Source organism: Aquarana catesbeiana, linkage group LG01, assembly GCF_042186555.1.
Source record: "Aquarana catesbeiana isolate 2022-GZ linkage group LG01, ASM4218655v1, whole genome shotgun sequence".
Classification (NCBI taxonomy): Eukaryota; Metazoa; Chordata; class Amphibia; order Anura; family Ranidae; genus Aquarana; species Aquarana catesbeiana.
Window position 1 is genome coordinate 774,463,791 of NC_133324.1, and position 16,226 is coordinate 774,480,016.

The 16,226-nt window shown below is 40.1% G+C and overlaps 1 protein-coding gene across 1 annotated transcript in view; it reads left to right on the top strand.

Moving 5' to 3' along the window:
• The window catches only part of GALNTL6 (polypeptide N-acetylgalactosaminyltransferase like 6), a 2,428,129-nt gene extending 2,412,628 nt beyond the window's left edge, over nucleotides 1-15,501 (top strand). The window contains exon 12 of the mRNA XM_073606417.1: nucleotides 10,364-15,501. Coding sequence (XP_073462518.1) covers nucleotides 10,364-10,531 — 168 coding nt within the window. The 3' untranslated portion in view covers nucleotides 10,532-15,501. The remainder of the gene's footprint in view (nucleotides 1-10,363) is intronic.
• Nucleotides 15,502-16,226: the final 725 nt, after the last annotated feature.

The window sequence follows — 16,226 nt, forward strand, 5'->3', positions numbered from 1 at the left end:
AATAAAAAGAGCAGAGATGATTAAATAAATAATAAGGTCCCTCGCGCTATCACAGTGAATCTAATAATAAACCGATGAATAAATTGCAGCTAGATCTAAAGTGTATACAGTGCACTAAAGTAGATAAAGGTAAAAGAGGTGATCAGCGCATTATTATTAGAGATGATTAACATCCCTGGCGGTATGATTATTTCAGAATTTAGGTGCTGAAAGCGGTACCATTATTTTGCACAGAAATTTGGCGTTTTATATTGTAGGCCTGTAATTCTTAGGAATAATTCAGTTAAATCTGTCCAAACCATAGTCTAGTAGACATCCCGGGTATGATAAATTTTGAAAAACGAAATAAAAAATTATAATATAATAAGTAAACTATAAATAATTATAACAAATAATAATATAATAATAATAAAAATTATTCAATAATGTAATCAAATCAAAAACACTGAAATTTGCTCAGTTGCAGAATTGTCACTTTCGTTACTTTTAGTGTTTGGTGATGGATTTTCCCACAAATCACTATCACTCAATTCTGCGAGTGATTCTAATTTATTATCGCTGTTTTCTAGTTGCTCTAAAGCCACTTTTGATGTAAAGGGACAGTTTTGGTTGCTATGGACAATCTCCAGTTTCCAGGCAGAAAGAACAGTTTTTATAATATAAAACTGCATGCAGGACACTGGACAGACCACTAGGGACAAAGGGGATGTGTAGTTATTTGATACAGTACTGTAATCTGTAAGATTACAGTATACTGTATCTATACTGTGTGTTTCACTTTTTGAATTTGCCGCCGAACTCCGTCCCCATGCGTCGCAACGCTCGCAGGGAATGGAGCTCGGCACTGTTAATCGAGCGAGACACGGCGGCTCACCGATCACAGCGGAGAGACATCGCAGGAACCAGGGGACAAGGTAAGTAAACTCTTCCTGGATCCTGCGATGCAAGCCCGAGTCTGGCTCGGGGATACCACTTTTGGTATTGAAAATCTACCCCGAGCCAGACTCGGGAATACCGCTAGGGGGGTTAAATACCACCAAAAGAAAGCTCTATTTGTGGGAAAAAAGGACGTCAATTTTGTTTGAGTACAGTGTCGCACAAGGGTGCAATTATCAGTTAAAGCGATGCAGTGCCAAATTGCAAAAATTGGTCTGGTCATTGAGCAGCCAGATCTCCCGGGGCTGAAGTGGTTAAAGAAGCTGCTTCTACAGGCTTTTGAGCTCTTTTGAGAAGCTCTTTTTTGAGCTCTTTTAAAGACGCTCTTTTTTTTTTTTCTTCCTAGAAACTCCCCTCCATGTTAGCCAATGTGTCGATGCAAACTATGGCTTTTTCAGGTGTTTTCAGGCATATGCTCCTGCAGGCAGAAAAAAACCTGCACCAAACTAACGTTTTTGAGAGGAGTTAGTGCCCCAAAGAGCTCAAAAGAGCTCAAAAAAGCTCAAAGAAGCTCGAAAATGTGCAAAAACTTTTGTTCCAGCTTTTTGTTCTGTTTATACAGTGATTAAAAGAAGCTCAAAGGAGCTAAAAGAAGCTCAATAAAAATTTGCACAAGTTTCTTCAAGCTGAAATAAAAGCTGCAATGCCTGTATAAGCAGTTTTTTTTTGAGTTGCAGTGTGCACAAGCCCTTACACAAACCTTCAAGAAGGAAAATTAATTATCTTAATGGAAATGATGGCCTTTCAATTTAAAACGATCTTATATTCATGTCTGCCAGCATTCAACATCTATAACACTAAATTTTTGTTATCAAATGTTCTAAAAATTGTATTGCCCTGTAACACAATACAATTTTTTCAGTAGAAGGATAAGAAACTGTGCAGATGGAGCCAGTTGCTGAGCTACAAACCCAGCTAAAGTGACCCCAGTGCTAATGGAAAGGGGCAAACAAGGATACAGGTGCCTAACGTCCTCTTATCAACCAATGACATCTTTGGCTGTTAGGATGGCTGGCCCTCGTCGTGCCCAAGGTTGCAATGCTACACAGTAAAAACCTGTGGTTTATGTTACAAAAAAGCAGGCTTGAGCCACTTGCTGGCTTGTTACAACTTTTGGGGAAATTTATAGGCATTTCTGAAGAACCCAGAAGGCACCCTGGTTGAAAAAGGCTGATCTAGCCAGTAAGTCTGTAGTTTTTCAGCAGAACAAGTTGTCCTGCTGATATACCAGTTAAAGGGTTGCGACAAACTATTTACCACTGAGAGGGGTGCTTACAATGATCAGCTTTTATTTATTCATGTAAATCCTTTATCCCAAAAGGAAAAAAAAAAGTATGCTGTAACTTCTTAAAAAGTGTTAGTGCCGGTTTGTTAGTACTTCTAAATCTGTTAGTACAGCTAACACTCCCCTCCCCCCAGACTAATACTGCTGTCTCTGTTGCTCCTCCACCCAGAGTGAGGGTGCTCTAAAACAGGAATTTAGTTACTGGCCAGATCACCAGGTGAAAACAGAGGGGAAAAAGCTTAAAAAGGAAAATGAATACAGCCACTGGATCTAAGGATTCGTATGCTGCAATATATTTTTTTATTTTTATTTTGGATTTAATATCGCTATAATACACAACTCTGCAGTAAAGAATTGTGAACAATCACCAGGCAGCACATCCCCATTTCCTATGCACTGCAATTAAAGTGGTTGTTAACCCACTATTCTAATTGTCATACCCTCTGTCATATAACGCTATGTGCCCCATGCCTGTGCTGTATAAAAAAAATGCCGATCTGTACCTACATCAGAGCTTCTCCCGGCGCTCACGTGACTCCTCAGCTCTCTTCTCTCCTCAGCTGACAGCTATAGCAGGCGGGGCCGAGCATTGCCACTGATGCCTAGGAGGAGGGGAGGAGAGAGGTAAGAGATCAGAGGAGTCAGGTGAGCGCCGGGAGACACTCTGATATAAGGTATAAACTGCATTATATTTTTTAATACAGCACAGGCAAGGGGACACATAGTGTTATATAAGAGAGGGGATGGCATGCTTATGCAATAGATATGAGAGCAGCAGGAGGGGAGGATCGTGAAGTGGATGGAGCTGACAGGCGGGGGGGGGGGAGGACACGGGAGAGCAGAGAGGAGAGCTGCGGGTGACGGAGGCATATAAACTGACCATGGTGTCAGGGCTCAGCAGCCAGGCAGGATTAGCCAGGTATTTCAGGTAGGACACAGGCTGGAGGGGAGTGACACAGGACTGCCAGAAGAATACATATCGGCCTAAACTGAGGAAAAATTTAGCTTTTAAAAAAAAAAATGGCAATATTTATTACAAAATATTGTGTTTTTTTCAAATTTGTTGCTCTTTTTTTGTTTATAGCGCAAAAAATAAAAACTGCAGAGGTGATCAAATACCACCATAAGAAAGCTCTATTTGTGGGAAAAAAAGGACGTCAATTTTGTTTGAGTACAATGTAGCATGACCGTGCAATTGTCCGTTAAAGCGACACAGTGCCGTATCGCAAAAAATGGTCTGGTCAGGAAGTGGGTAAATCCTTGCGGGGCTGAAGTGGTTAAAAAGAACAATCCCATCCTCCTGCTGTATTAGAGACAACTTTTAATGACTTAACCCAGTGTTAGCATGCTCCCTACTGCAAAGATTTTTATTTAAATAATGCACATTAACAATGTTAAAATACCTTACAGTAAGCCTTAACGTGGTTGTAAAGGCTGAAGGTAAAAAATCTTCAGTATGCAGCCCCCCCCCCCCCTAAATATTTACCTAAGCCTGATCTCGATCCAGCGATGTGCATGACACCCAAGGCTCTCCTGGTGCTGTCACCCATTGGCTCCCACTGCTGTCAATCACAGCCAGTGAGGTGGGAGTGGGGGGTGGGGCTGAGCCATGCTCTCTGGATGCAAAGAGCAAGCTCAGGAGGGAGCACCCACCAGTGCCCCCAGAGCAAGCGGCTTGCTATAGGGAGGGGTCAAGAGTGCCAGCGGGGGACCCAAGAAGCAGAGGGTCAGGGCTGCTCTGTGCAAAACCACTGCACAGATCAGGTAAGTATGACTTGTTTGTTACTATTTATTATATTTTTCCTTTACAATCACTTTAAGATCTCTGCAGCTGACATCAAAGTGCTCGAACTAATGCCATCAATTTAACGGTTTCCCAAAACAGTTACATTCAAGCCATGCCATGAATGATATCGGTCACAGTTGGTTGTGCTCTCAACCGAACTGTCAAGCCATCAAATGGCTGGTGTCATAACTGATCACATGTGCAGCACAATGGCAACTGCAGGTCAAACAACAGAAGCTAAGATGACAGCTTCCTTGGATGGGGTGGAGGTTAGTTCCAATTTAGTTTAACAGCTGAATTCTGATGTTTGCTATGAGTTTATACAGATATGTTATGTGGAATTGAATGCATTTTTTTGCAAACTAGCAGCTATTCTAACATAAGATTATGGATAATAAAATACCTAGTCAGAACATTCATGTTAACATAGTGACAAGGACATAAAATAAATGTCAGAAAACACATGAGAAATACAGTTACTTCAAAACTGCAATGACTGGAATCACAAATATGCTATCTATCTTCAAATTACAAAAACAGAATGTTATGCATTTTAACTGCTGCATAATCATATCCAATTACTTGGGAAGTATTTACATTGTTATTACAAGGACACATTATTACAGCCAAGTTATATGGCACGCACATTAGCAGTCCACAGTAAACTGTTTACGACCTTTTCAAGTCTTCCAAGCGGCAATTCCTGAGATGTGATGAGGCAGTGGGATTATAGTAACACAATCTGGAGTGACCTGTTGGCCAAATCAATAATCTGCATAGTAAAAGCACCACGAAAAGAAATGTGTTATGAATTTGCATGTAATGCCAGTTCTAGTGGAAAATCTTAGAGTAATGTCGCTTTTTAAAACTGCAAAATGTATGTCTTTTATTTGCTTTCTTTATTGACGAATAAAAATAAAAATATTAACCAATATGTGTGCATGTATCTATGGACACCTTAGCTTTAGAGCAGACATATACACTATATTGTCAAAAGTATTGGGACACCTGCCTTTACATGCTCATGAACTTTAATGACATCCCAGTCTTGGTCCATAGGGTTCAATCTTGAGTTGGTCCACCCTTTGCAGCTATAACAGCTTTAACTCTTCTGGGAAGGCTGTATAAGGTTTAGGAGTGTGTCTATGGGAATGCTTGACCATTCTTCCAGAAGCCCATTTGTGAGATCAAGCACTGATGTGGAGGCCTGGCTCACAGTCCTCGCTCTAATTAATCCCAAAGGTGTTCTATCGGGTTGAGGTCAGGTGCACAGTCATGTTGGAACAGGAAGGGGGGTCCATACCCAAACTGTTCCCACAAAGTTGGGATCATGAAATTGTCTTGGTATGCTGATGCCTTAAGAGTTCCCTCCATTGGAAATAAGGGGCCAACCCCAACCCCTGAAAAATAATCCCACACCATAATCCCCCCTCCACCAAATAATTAGGACCAGTGCACAAAGCAAGGTCCATAAAGACATGGATGAGTGCATTTGGGGTGGAGGAACTTGACTGGCCTGCACAGAGTCCTGACCTCAACCCGATAGAACTCTTTTGGGATGAATTAGGGTGGAGACGGTGAGCCAGGCCTTCTCGCTCAACATCAGTGCCTAATCTCACAAATGCGCTTCTGGAAGAATAATCAAACATTCCCATAGATACACTCCTAAACCTTGTGGACAGCCCTCCCAGAAGAGTTGAAGCTATTATAGCTGCAAAGGGTGGGCCAACTCAATATTGAACCCTACAAACGAAAACCGGGATGCCAATTCATGTGCATGTAAAGGTAGACGTCACAATACTTTTGACAATAGAGTGTGTATTTAAATTCATGCAAGAGATTCTGGTAATTGTAATTGTAATTGTAGCTCAGTAGAGACTCCTGGAAAAAGCAGCGAGCCAATAACAGAAGCAGGAAAGTATATCTCATATATAATTTAAAGAAAGCCTTCAGGTTTCCATAATGCAAGAAAGCAAAAATAAACTTTTTTGACAATTTTAGAAAATCACAGAGGCAGCACATTGAAGTAGAACAGTATTTTTTTTTTATTATTAACTTGCACAATAATTAAATACTGTATATGCAATATACTGTATCTATTTTACGAAAACCGGAGTTTTCCTTTATGTTCCTCACAATTGTGTGATGCCCAGATTACGAGTAAAAGCTGAACTCCAGAAGACAGCTAAATACACAGAAATACATATGGAGGAGCTATTTTACCTACCAAAGGATTTATATTTCTTCCGATCTAGCCCTGAAATTTACACAGCTCCACCACACAGCACGTCCCAATCTAGCAGGAGAGGAGATGGAACACTTACAGGTCTTGTGCCTCCCCCAGCTTGTGACTGGGCAGCAAAAGGAGAAGCAGCAGACCGATGAGTCCATCAATCTGTCAATTTGTCACTCAGATCTCTCCTCCTATCAGCATGCTCCTGATTGTCACTTTGTGCTGTTTCTCCTTCTTCCATTTTCAGCTGTGCTGTACAGGGGCTGAAAGAGATTGAAACCAGGTCATACTTACAATGCTTGCCTTTAGAGCGGTATTAAATTCAAATCTATAAAGACTGCTGACAGTCAGGGTGTTCATAACAGAAGAGACCCCCTGCTTGTCAGTGGTAATTTGATTGGATAATCAAAAAAATATAAAATTTGGAACACACAAAGTAAGGAGAGATCATAAACTCCCTTAATCAAACAATCAAAGATCCACCTCACAGCTATAAGGTGCAGTCCCTGTAACCCACATAACCACACAAAAAAAATCTAGACAAAAGGGAAGTCCAAAAGAAGGAGGTTACCACACCGGACCAGGTGGTTAGATCTAAAAAATATTTTATTGAAAGTACAAAAGGATATTATTGATTAGTAATTAGTATCAAAGCTGTAAAAAAACATCTCTACCATACACCAAATAAAATATGACCACATGGTCATAAAAAAGTCTGGACAGCACCTAACAAAGCACACCTAGACAGGCCAAAAAGCTCCAAATGTCACTAATGATATACAAGTAATCAGAGTGAGGCCATAGACCTAATCCATCCAAAACATTTCTGCAATGGACGAGGCAGCGAGCAAGTGACCTGCTATGATCAGGGTACACCAGTGTAGCTATGAACCTCAGCAATGGATGTTTGGCTCTCACTATACTGTACAGGGTGAATGAAAGGTAACAGTTTCACAGAATGCATAAACCTAGGCTTGGTGGTACACTGGCATAGTGCCACTGGATTGGCATAAGGGCAAGGTGGTACATATTTTTAAAAAGGGGTCAAAGTCTTTATCAAGTAACTATAGACCTGTTAGTTTAACTTCGAAAGTTGGGAAGATAAAAGACCACATAGATGAGTTTTTGCTAGAAAAAAAATATATTTTAAGCAATAGCCATCATGGATTTGTGAACAAACAAAACAAACCAGTCTTATTTCTTTTTTGAGGAGGTAAGCTAAACCTTAGACAAAGGAGTGGCTGTGGATGTAGTATACTTGGATTTTGCAAAAGCGTTTGGCACAGTTCCCCACATATGGCTAATGTGTAAGGTAAAGTCTACAGGCTTGGAAAGATCAGTTTGTAAATGGATAGAAAACTGGCTAAAGACCGTATTCAGAGAGTAGTGGTTAATGATTCATAATATAAGGTTATTAGTGATGTACCCCAAGGTTCAGTGTTGGAACCCTTACTTTTTAAAGAATATAGGATCTGGGATTAAAAGTACAATTTCAGCCTTTGCAGATGAACCAAGTTATGCAATGGAATTATGTCCTTACAGGATGTCTCCAACTTACAAGCCAAACTCAATGCACTGTACAGTTGGGCAACTGTGTGGCAATTGAAGTTTAATGTTGATAAATGTAAAGCACATGTATGCACTTGGGGACTAAAAATATGCATGCATCATACATACTAGGAGGAGAACAGGGGGGGGTGGGGGTGGGGGGGGAGGGTGGGAGGAATCAATGGTGGAGAAGGATCTGGGTGTTCTAGAAGAAAAAAAAGCCAAAAAAGCTTTTCATAAACACGTGTCCCATAAGCTTAATAATAGCATGCAATGGAAAGCTATGGATAGCAAAGAGGGAGACATAATTTTGCCCCTGTACAAATCATTAGTAAGACCTCATCTGAACATGCAGTTCAGTTCTGGGCACCGATCACAAAAAGGATATAGCGGAACTGGAGAAAATGCAGTAAAGGGCAACCAAACTTGGTGGAGCTCAGCTATGAGGGAAGATTAACTAAACTGAATTTATTCTCTTCTGAGAAGAGAAGAAGATTAAGAGGAGATATGATCAAAATGTATAAATACTTAACTGGTCCATATAGTGAAGTTGGTGTAGAGTTATTTGCTTTCATCGCAGAGGACAAGGGGGCACTCTTTACGTCTGGAGGAAAAGAGATTTAATCTCCAAATATGGAAAAGTTTCTTCACAGTTAAGCCTCGTACACACAATCAGATTTTCCGATGGGAAATGTGTGATGACAGGCTGTTGGCGGAAAATCCGACTGTGTGTATGCTCCATTGGACAATGGTTGTCGGATTTTCCGCAGACAAATGTTGGATCGCAGATTTTAAAATTTTCTGCAGACAAATGTCTGTTGTCGGATTTTCCGAGCGTGTGTACACAAGTCCATCGGACAAAAGTACAAAGTACAAACAAGCATGCTCGGAAGCAAGGACGATCCAGAAGCGGTTGGTCTTGTAAACTAGTGTTCGTAATGGAGAATTAACATTTGGCACGTGGCAAATATGAAATCTCGAAATGCAACGCACATTCTCTTCCTTAATGGGATAATAATGAAGCTGCTTTGCTGGTGATACTGATGGAGTTATTGCAAACAATTTTTCAAAGGATTTTTTTTTTCTAATGATATCAAGAATAATATTATTATGCTTTTTTTTTTATTTGGGCAAGTTACCACAACACCATTATCCCGTAGTTTTTAAGATCAAAGATACAACTATGTTGGTGTCCCTTGTCAATTTTACATTGTATTTTCTTAAATGTAACTGCCTACTCCCAAACTGTCATTTGAAGTAAAACACATAGCCAAGTATTATTCTCCACAATGTTTTTAATGTGCATTAAAAAAGAAAACAAATAAAATTAGACATGCTATCTGCCAATAGAACTTAACCAAAGAGTGCATTCTATGCATCCTAAAATATATAAAATATACCAAATCAAATCATTAATCAACCAAAAAAATAATGTCAAAGCAATAACTCCAAGGCCAATAATAAATAACACGTTATCTTCTCCGATTTCGCAACATTGCTGGTTGACGAACGGCCGTTCAGAAACGAACTGAAAAGTGTGAACTGAAAAATGCGAAATGAAAAGTGCAAATCAACACTCACCAAACTCCTACTAACACGAAATTAGCAGAAGGAACCCTAAAGGGTGGCGCTAAAGAGCTGAAAAACAACGCAGTACGTCACTACGTTCATATTTGTTGGCCGACAATTCCTTGCCATTTATATGCAAGAAAAGTCTGGGCCAACGCCCTTCGGACAAAATTCCACTGTTTTGTTGGCCAACAATCCAATCGTGTGTACGAGGCTTTAGAGCTGTGAAAATGTGGAATAGACTCCCTTAAATGGTGGTTCTGGCAAACTCAGTAGAATGTTTAAAGAAAGGCTTGGATTATTTCCTAAATGTACATAATATAACTGGATACTAATATTTACAGGTGAAGTTGATCCAGGGAATTTCCAATTGTTTTTTGTTTGTTTTTTGCCTCCCTCTGGATCAACTGTGGGTATTGGATAGGATACTGTATATGGAAGTTTTCTATTTGAGTGTGTAGTGTTTTTTTTCTCTCTGTTGGTTGAACTGGATGAACTTGTGTCTTTCTTCAAACAGATTACCTATGTAACTATGTAACCCATTGCTAATGATGCCCTTAGCCAATGCCTATGTTGTCTAGTGGCAAATGTGGCTTTAGTCCAACACTGCCCAAAATAGCAACAGGTCACGTTACCCACCTAATGTGAGAGTAGTTGTGTGATGACATGACTCATGTTATGTTCTTTGTTTGTTTACATCTTCTAGTGGCTGCTAATTGACTATGCATAGGCGGGAAGCATGCACGTTTATTTAATTTTGCAAAAGCATGTTTCATACTCTCCTTTTAACAGTTTTCTTTTAATCATTTCCAATCCCCTGATTAGATCTATGGCAGATTCCTTTTCAGCAACATTTCTAGAACCACATTACAAACACTATTTATATTGTGCCCTACTGCCTCTTTAATAGTTCAAAGATAAATGTTTCTTAACTACAGCATGAAATGCAATGTTCTATTTTTCTTGACAAACAAAACATCTAAACTAGATTTTTTTCCTCCCTCAGGACAAGACTTTGTTTCATCCCGTTAGCAACAGTTGTGTCGACTGCAACCCAGCCGAAAAAAAGCTCTTCATGAACAGATGTGACCCACTGTCTGAAACGCAGCAGTGGATTTTCGAACACATTAATATGACAATTTTACAGAAGTTTAACATTTACAACAACTCATAGAGATCAACAAAATCATCTCTCCAACAGCAGAGTATCAGCGGGCTGCGGGAGTCAGTGGTTTTTGATATCTGAGATCCCTCTTCCTCTTGTGAGGATATTATCAAAATATGCCACACACAAGCTAGAGCTATGAGATGTCATTGAATCCAAAGACCTTGGATGGAAATGAGAGATGATGCTACTGCGGAGAACTTCAAAAAGAATTTCCTTGCTGGTTCAAGGGCAGATAACCTTTGGAATAATATTCTATGCTACCACGGTGAAATGCATTTTTAATCTTACTCAGGACACTTCCTGCTGTAGTGTGTAGCTGTGAATGGCAAGTAGTGGAAATGTTCTTCCTTTTTTTTTTCTCTTGGTGGGGGGGAAGTCGGGAATGGACTGCATGAGAAACAAGAGACTTTTAAAGCACCAATCTTGGACTGCAGACTGACACGAGCAGGATCATCGGCTGACAAGCTGATTAAGATGTTCCTTTTCATATAATAAGGAGGTTAACAGGCTTAATCTCTAAATACTGCGAACACTTTTAGAAAGCACCCAGTACCTCTCCACTCTGGTCATAGTAGCAGAGTCTTGGATAATATGGAAGAAGGACACTTTGGTGTAGCATGAAATAGACTGTAACCTGATGAATAATATTCTTCTTTCATAATTTTTTTTCTTTTTTTATTGACAAAAAAAAACACAAATAGAATAAAATAATATTGTACAATAAAACTGGCTGATATAGTGGTCAGTGTTACCAGCAGGTAAAAATGTTGTCAGTCACTTTGTAATATGGGGTTGCAAACAGTCTTCTTTCTTGACCGATTTAAAGTGTTACTAAACCCACAACAGTGAAATCAGTTTGTATATGCAGTAAAGCATGCTTGTTATACTCACTGTGGAACCTAAGGGGTTAATCCTCTGCATTTTGTAAAAAGCCTGTTTTATCCTGTATGCACAGATCATCCTCTTCTTGCATTGCCCCCAAAACATGTCCGGATAAGACAGAGTAAATGGAGTCAGGCTGCACATGCTCAGTTTGGCGTGTATTGCTAGAGGGTTTTTTTCTTGGGAGAGTGCATGTGATCAGCACAGGGCCAATTAGCACTGTCCAGACAGCGGGTCAGGGGTCCTGCATCCTGATAGGACAACCAGTACAGTATGAAAACTCCTCCTACAAGCTTTAACCAGGCACTGATAGAAGTCAAAAGACTACTATATACTGCTGATGAGAAAAGGTATTTAGCAGTTTACATTTACTAAAATGATTGCATTCCCATGTTTTGTGTACTGTGAGAGACCAGATATAGTGAATGCAGGGTCCTGGGTTTAGTAACACTTTAAAAAGTCAAATGGAATGGGCCCCAGTTTATTCTACAGGTTATTAAGGATGCTTTACAGTTGGAGCTGATTAGTTTAGGAAATGTTTTCTTTTCGCAGCACTGAATGTTTGAAAATGGGTATACACTAAAAACCTTAAAATAAAGAGCTAATTCATTTTTGAATTGCTAAAATTTTGATTTTTATTAAAATTAGGTTTAAATGGCCATATCTTACATAGTTATAGTAGAACTATTTTAGCTCATACATGGTTTCCCCCCCCTGTTTGGTGTTCTGTCATTTATATGTATGCAGTCTTATGTAAGTTTATAATGTTTGGCTTTTAGCTAAGACATATCTGATACAGTAGGTTTATTTTCATGAGAATTTAAAGCTGAACTCCAGGCAAACAACGGACTATGTAAAGAAATACAATGGGGACGGAAAGTATTCAGACCCCCTTAAATTTTTCACTCTTTGTTATATTGCAACCATTTGCTAAAATCATTTAATTTTTTTCCTCATTAATGTACACACAGCACCCCATATTGACAGAAAAACACAGAATTGTTGACATTTTTGCAGATTTATTAAAAAAGAAAAACTGAAATACCGCATGGTCCTAAGTATTCAGACCCTTTGCTGTGACACTCATATATTTAACTCAGGTGCTGTCCATTTCTTCTGATCATCCTTGAGATGGTTCTACACCTTCATTTGAGTCCAGCTGTGTTTGATTATACTGATTGGACTTGATTAGGAAAACCACACACCTGTCTATATAAGACCTTACAGCTCATGTCAGAGCAAATGAGAATCATGAGGTCAAAGGAACTGCCTGAAGAGCTCAGAGACAGAATTGTGGCAAGGCACAGATCTGGCCAAGGTTACAAAAAAAAATTCTGCTGCACCTAAGGTTCCTAAGAACATAGTGGCCTCCATAATCCTTAAATGGAAGACGTTTGGGACTATCAGAAACCTTCCTACAGCTGGCCGTCTGGCCAAACTGAGCTGTCGCGGTAGAAGAGCCTTGGTGAGAGAGGTAAAGAAGAACCCAAAGATCACTGTGGCTGAGCTCCAGAGATGCAGTCGGGAGATGGGAGAAAGTTGTAGAAAGTCAACCATCACTGCAGCCCTTCACCAGGCGGGGCTTTATGGCAGAGTGGCCCGACGGAAGCCTCTCCTCAGTGCAAGACACATGAAAGCCTGCATGGAGTTTGCTAAAAAAACACCTGAAGGACTCGAAGATGGTGAGAAATAAGATTCTTTGGTCTGATGAGACCAAGATAGAACTTTTTGGCCTTAATTCTAAGCGGTATGTGTAAAAAAAAACAGGCACTGCTCATCACCTGTCCAATAGAGTCCCAACAATGAAGCATGGTGGTGGCAGCATCATGCTGTGGGGGTGTTTTTCAGTTGCAGGGACAGGACGACTGGTTGCAATCGAGGGAAAGATGAATACGGCCAAGTACAGGGATATCCTGGACGAAAACCTTCTCCAGAGTGCTCGGGACCACAGACTGGGCCGAAGGTTTACCTTCCAACAAGACAATGACCCTAAGGCTAAAATAACGAAGGAGTAGCTTCACAACAACTCTGTGACTGTTCTTGAATGGCCCAGCCAGAGCCCTGACTTAAACCTAGTTGAGCATCTCTGGAGAGACCTAAAAATGGCTGTCCACCAACGTTTACCATCCAACCTGACAGAACTGGAGAGGATCTGCAAGGAGGAATGGCAGAGGATCCCCAAATCCAGGTGTGAAAAACTTGTTGCATCTTTCCCAAAAAGACTCATGGCTGTATTAGATCAAAAGGGTGCTTCTACTAAATACTGAGCAAAGGGTCTGAATACTTAGAACCATGTGATATTTCAGTTTTTCTTTTTTAATAAATCTGCAAAAATCTGTCAACAATTCTGTGTTTTTCTGTCAATATGGGGTGCTGTGTGTGTACATTAGCTTCAATGTAAACTATACAACAATTGAATAATATGATCTAGTCTAGAACACACCCCAGCCTGTGGACATTGGTATTGCAAGAGTACACCGATGAGATCAAGACACTGTTTTCTTCCCCTGACAGAAATTTTCCAGTGTTAAGCTGGCCATAGACGGTTTGAATCTCGGCTAGTTCAGCAAGAACTGGACGAGATTCTAACCAAGTATCGGCAGGCTCAGGTCGGAGCAGCTGTACTAACATTCCAATGTTAGTAAAGTGATATCCCCTGCTGTACTAATGTGTTCTGACAGGGGGATGGCCCCCACCAGAACACTCCAGCCAGCGCTTTTCTGGTCAAGACCCTTTGACAGAAGCCAGCTGAACGACAGGCTTCTGTTGGACCGGCTGCCATACACACGGCCGGTTTCTATTGAACTGGCCGATGCCGCCTGACATTTGGCCAGTTTGTACTAGGGTTTACAGACCATTTGCCTTTTGTAAATCCACCCCAATAGAGCCTGACTGAGTCATAATATTGACCCATCCCCTCCCATTCTTAGTGCTGCTGTGCAGGCGATGGCAGGAGGCTGGTACCATAATAAATTAAGGATTTTTGTCAGCTGCATGTAGAAATGCATTTCATTTTTATTAATTCTATAACTGGATTAAAGGCTGCTTTTATATCTGCCTGAAGTTTTGCAGTAACCATTTAAGATTTTTTGCAGTATGTCCTGCAGCACACTTTCTTTTCATAATTAAAAATCAGAAACTTCATCTGTGGCAAACATAAAAATAAAATGACCATTCTAGTATACAACTCTGGGCTCTTTCAAAACAGAATATATCAGCCACAGGTTTCTGTCAATGGAAAGAAAGAAACATTTTGTTTTGTGATGGCTGCTGGGTATCCTCATTGCTTATTTTATTGCATTACTGTGAATAGATGAATGTAGCATTTGCACCGCTTTTATTTTTGAACACTGTTTCTGCAGCTATAGCCTGTTGCAGATTATGTACATCAATATTCCCAAAACCAAACAGAAACTCTGCAATAAAATATATGTGAAATTAAGAATTTCAAATTTTAATGAAGAATTTTTATTCCAGTTTACAGTTTACAAATATGTAGATCAAATTTATCTTTAGATATTGAAGATTAACACCACACAAAAGCTGATCTACCTATTTTAGGTCAGTAGAAATTAATTTCTGACAGGCATTGTATTTCCGGTAACAACATTTTCACCTTTCTCTTAAAGTGGTTGTATACCCTCATTTGTATTTTTTACCTACAGGTAAGCCTATAATAAGGATTACCTGTAGGTAAATATACCTGTACAGTTTAGGAGATATTCACTTTGCATGTAGCCACTGATGTCAGTGGCGCATGCGCTCTGAATGCCCGGCTGAAGGTCCGGTAGGTGCTGACGGCTCTTGCCGGGCAGAAAACTCCTGGGAGTGACGTCATCGCGGCTCTGGCCATTCAATACGCCAGAGCTGCGAACCCGGATGAAACGCAGAGGGCAAAATGCCAGCTCCCTCAGCGTGGACTGGGCTGCGATACAGGGGGCTTCAATCTAAGGTAAGTATTTTATAATGGGCTAGTATATGCTACATACTAGCTCATTATGCCTTTGCCTTACAGGGTTTTTTTTTTTTTTTTTTTTTTTTTTTTTAGATGTGCGGGTATACAACGGCTTTAATATCACACCTTAAAATTTCCCCTCTAAAACATTGAAACTTACCCTTAAACTAAACTCTTCCACTACTTAACCCCTTATTTGTTGCATTCTTATTTTGTCCTGTACTGGAAATCTCTGCGCCAGTAGTATGTAGTTCCAGCTCTAAAAGAAGATAGTGGGAGATTATGACTAAGGCCTTATAGGCTGAAACGCGTCAACTGTTCTCATGTGCGTTTGGTCACTGTGGCTTGTCAATAAATATTACACTTTTTAAGAGCAATCACCGGAGTGCAGATCATCTTTTCCTCATTTCCCTACTCAGCCAGCGACTGTGGATCGAGCACCCGGGATCTTTGCTTTCAATGTGATGTATGAGTAGTAGCACTGACTTTTTTGTTTAGATAGTGGGAGATGCCAGTGCCAGAACCAGCTACTTCAGGACATTCTGGTAGAACTGAAATATTTTCTGGATGGAATGAAACTAGCCTTTAAATCGCTACTAATAAACGCTATTTGCTAGCAGGTAATAGTTTGAAACCCTGTATGTTTTTTCTTTCCCTGTTGGTGCCCATTGGAGTGATTTCTTCTCACTTCCTACTTCACAGAGACACAGCAGAAAAAAGCAATGGAAATAGAAAATACTTCCTAAGATAGCTGTCACAAAAGCAGGTGTTGCTATTGGAAGATTTTCCCTCAACAGTAACATTTTGTATTTTCTATTACAACATACTTTCTGTCTTGGTAACAATTTTCACAAGGATAGACAG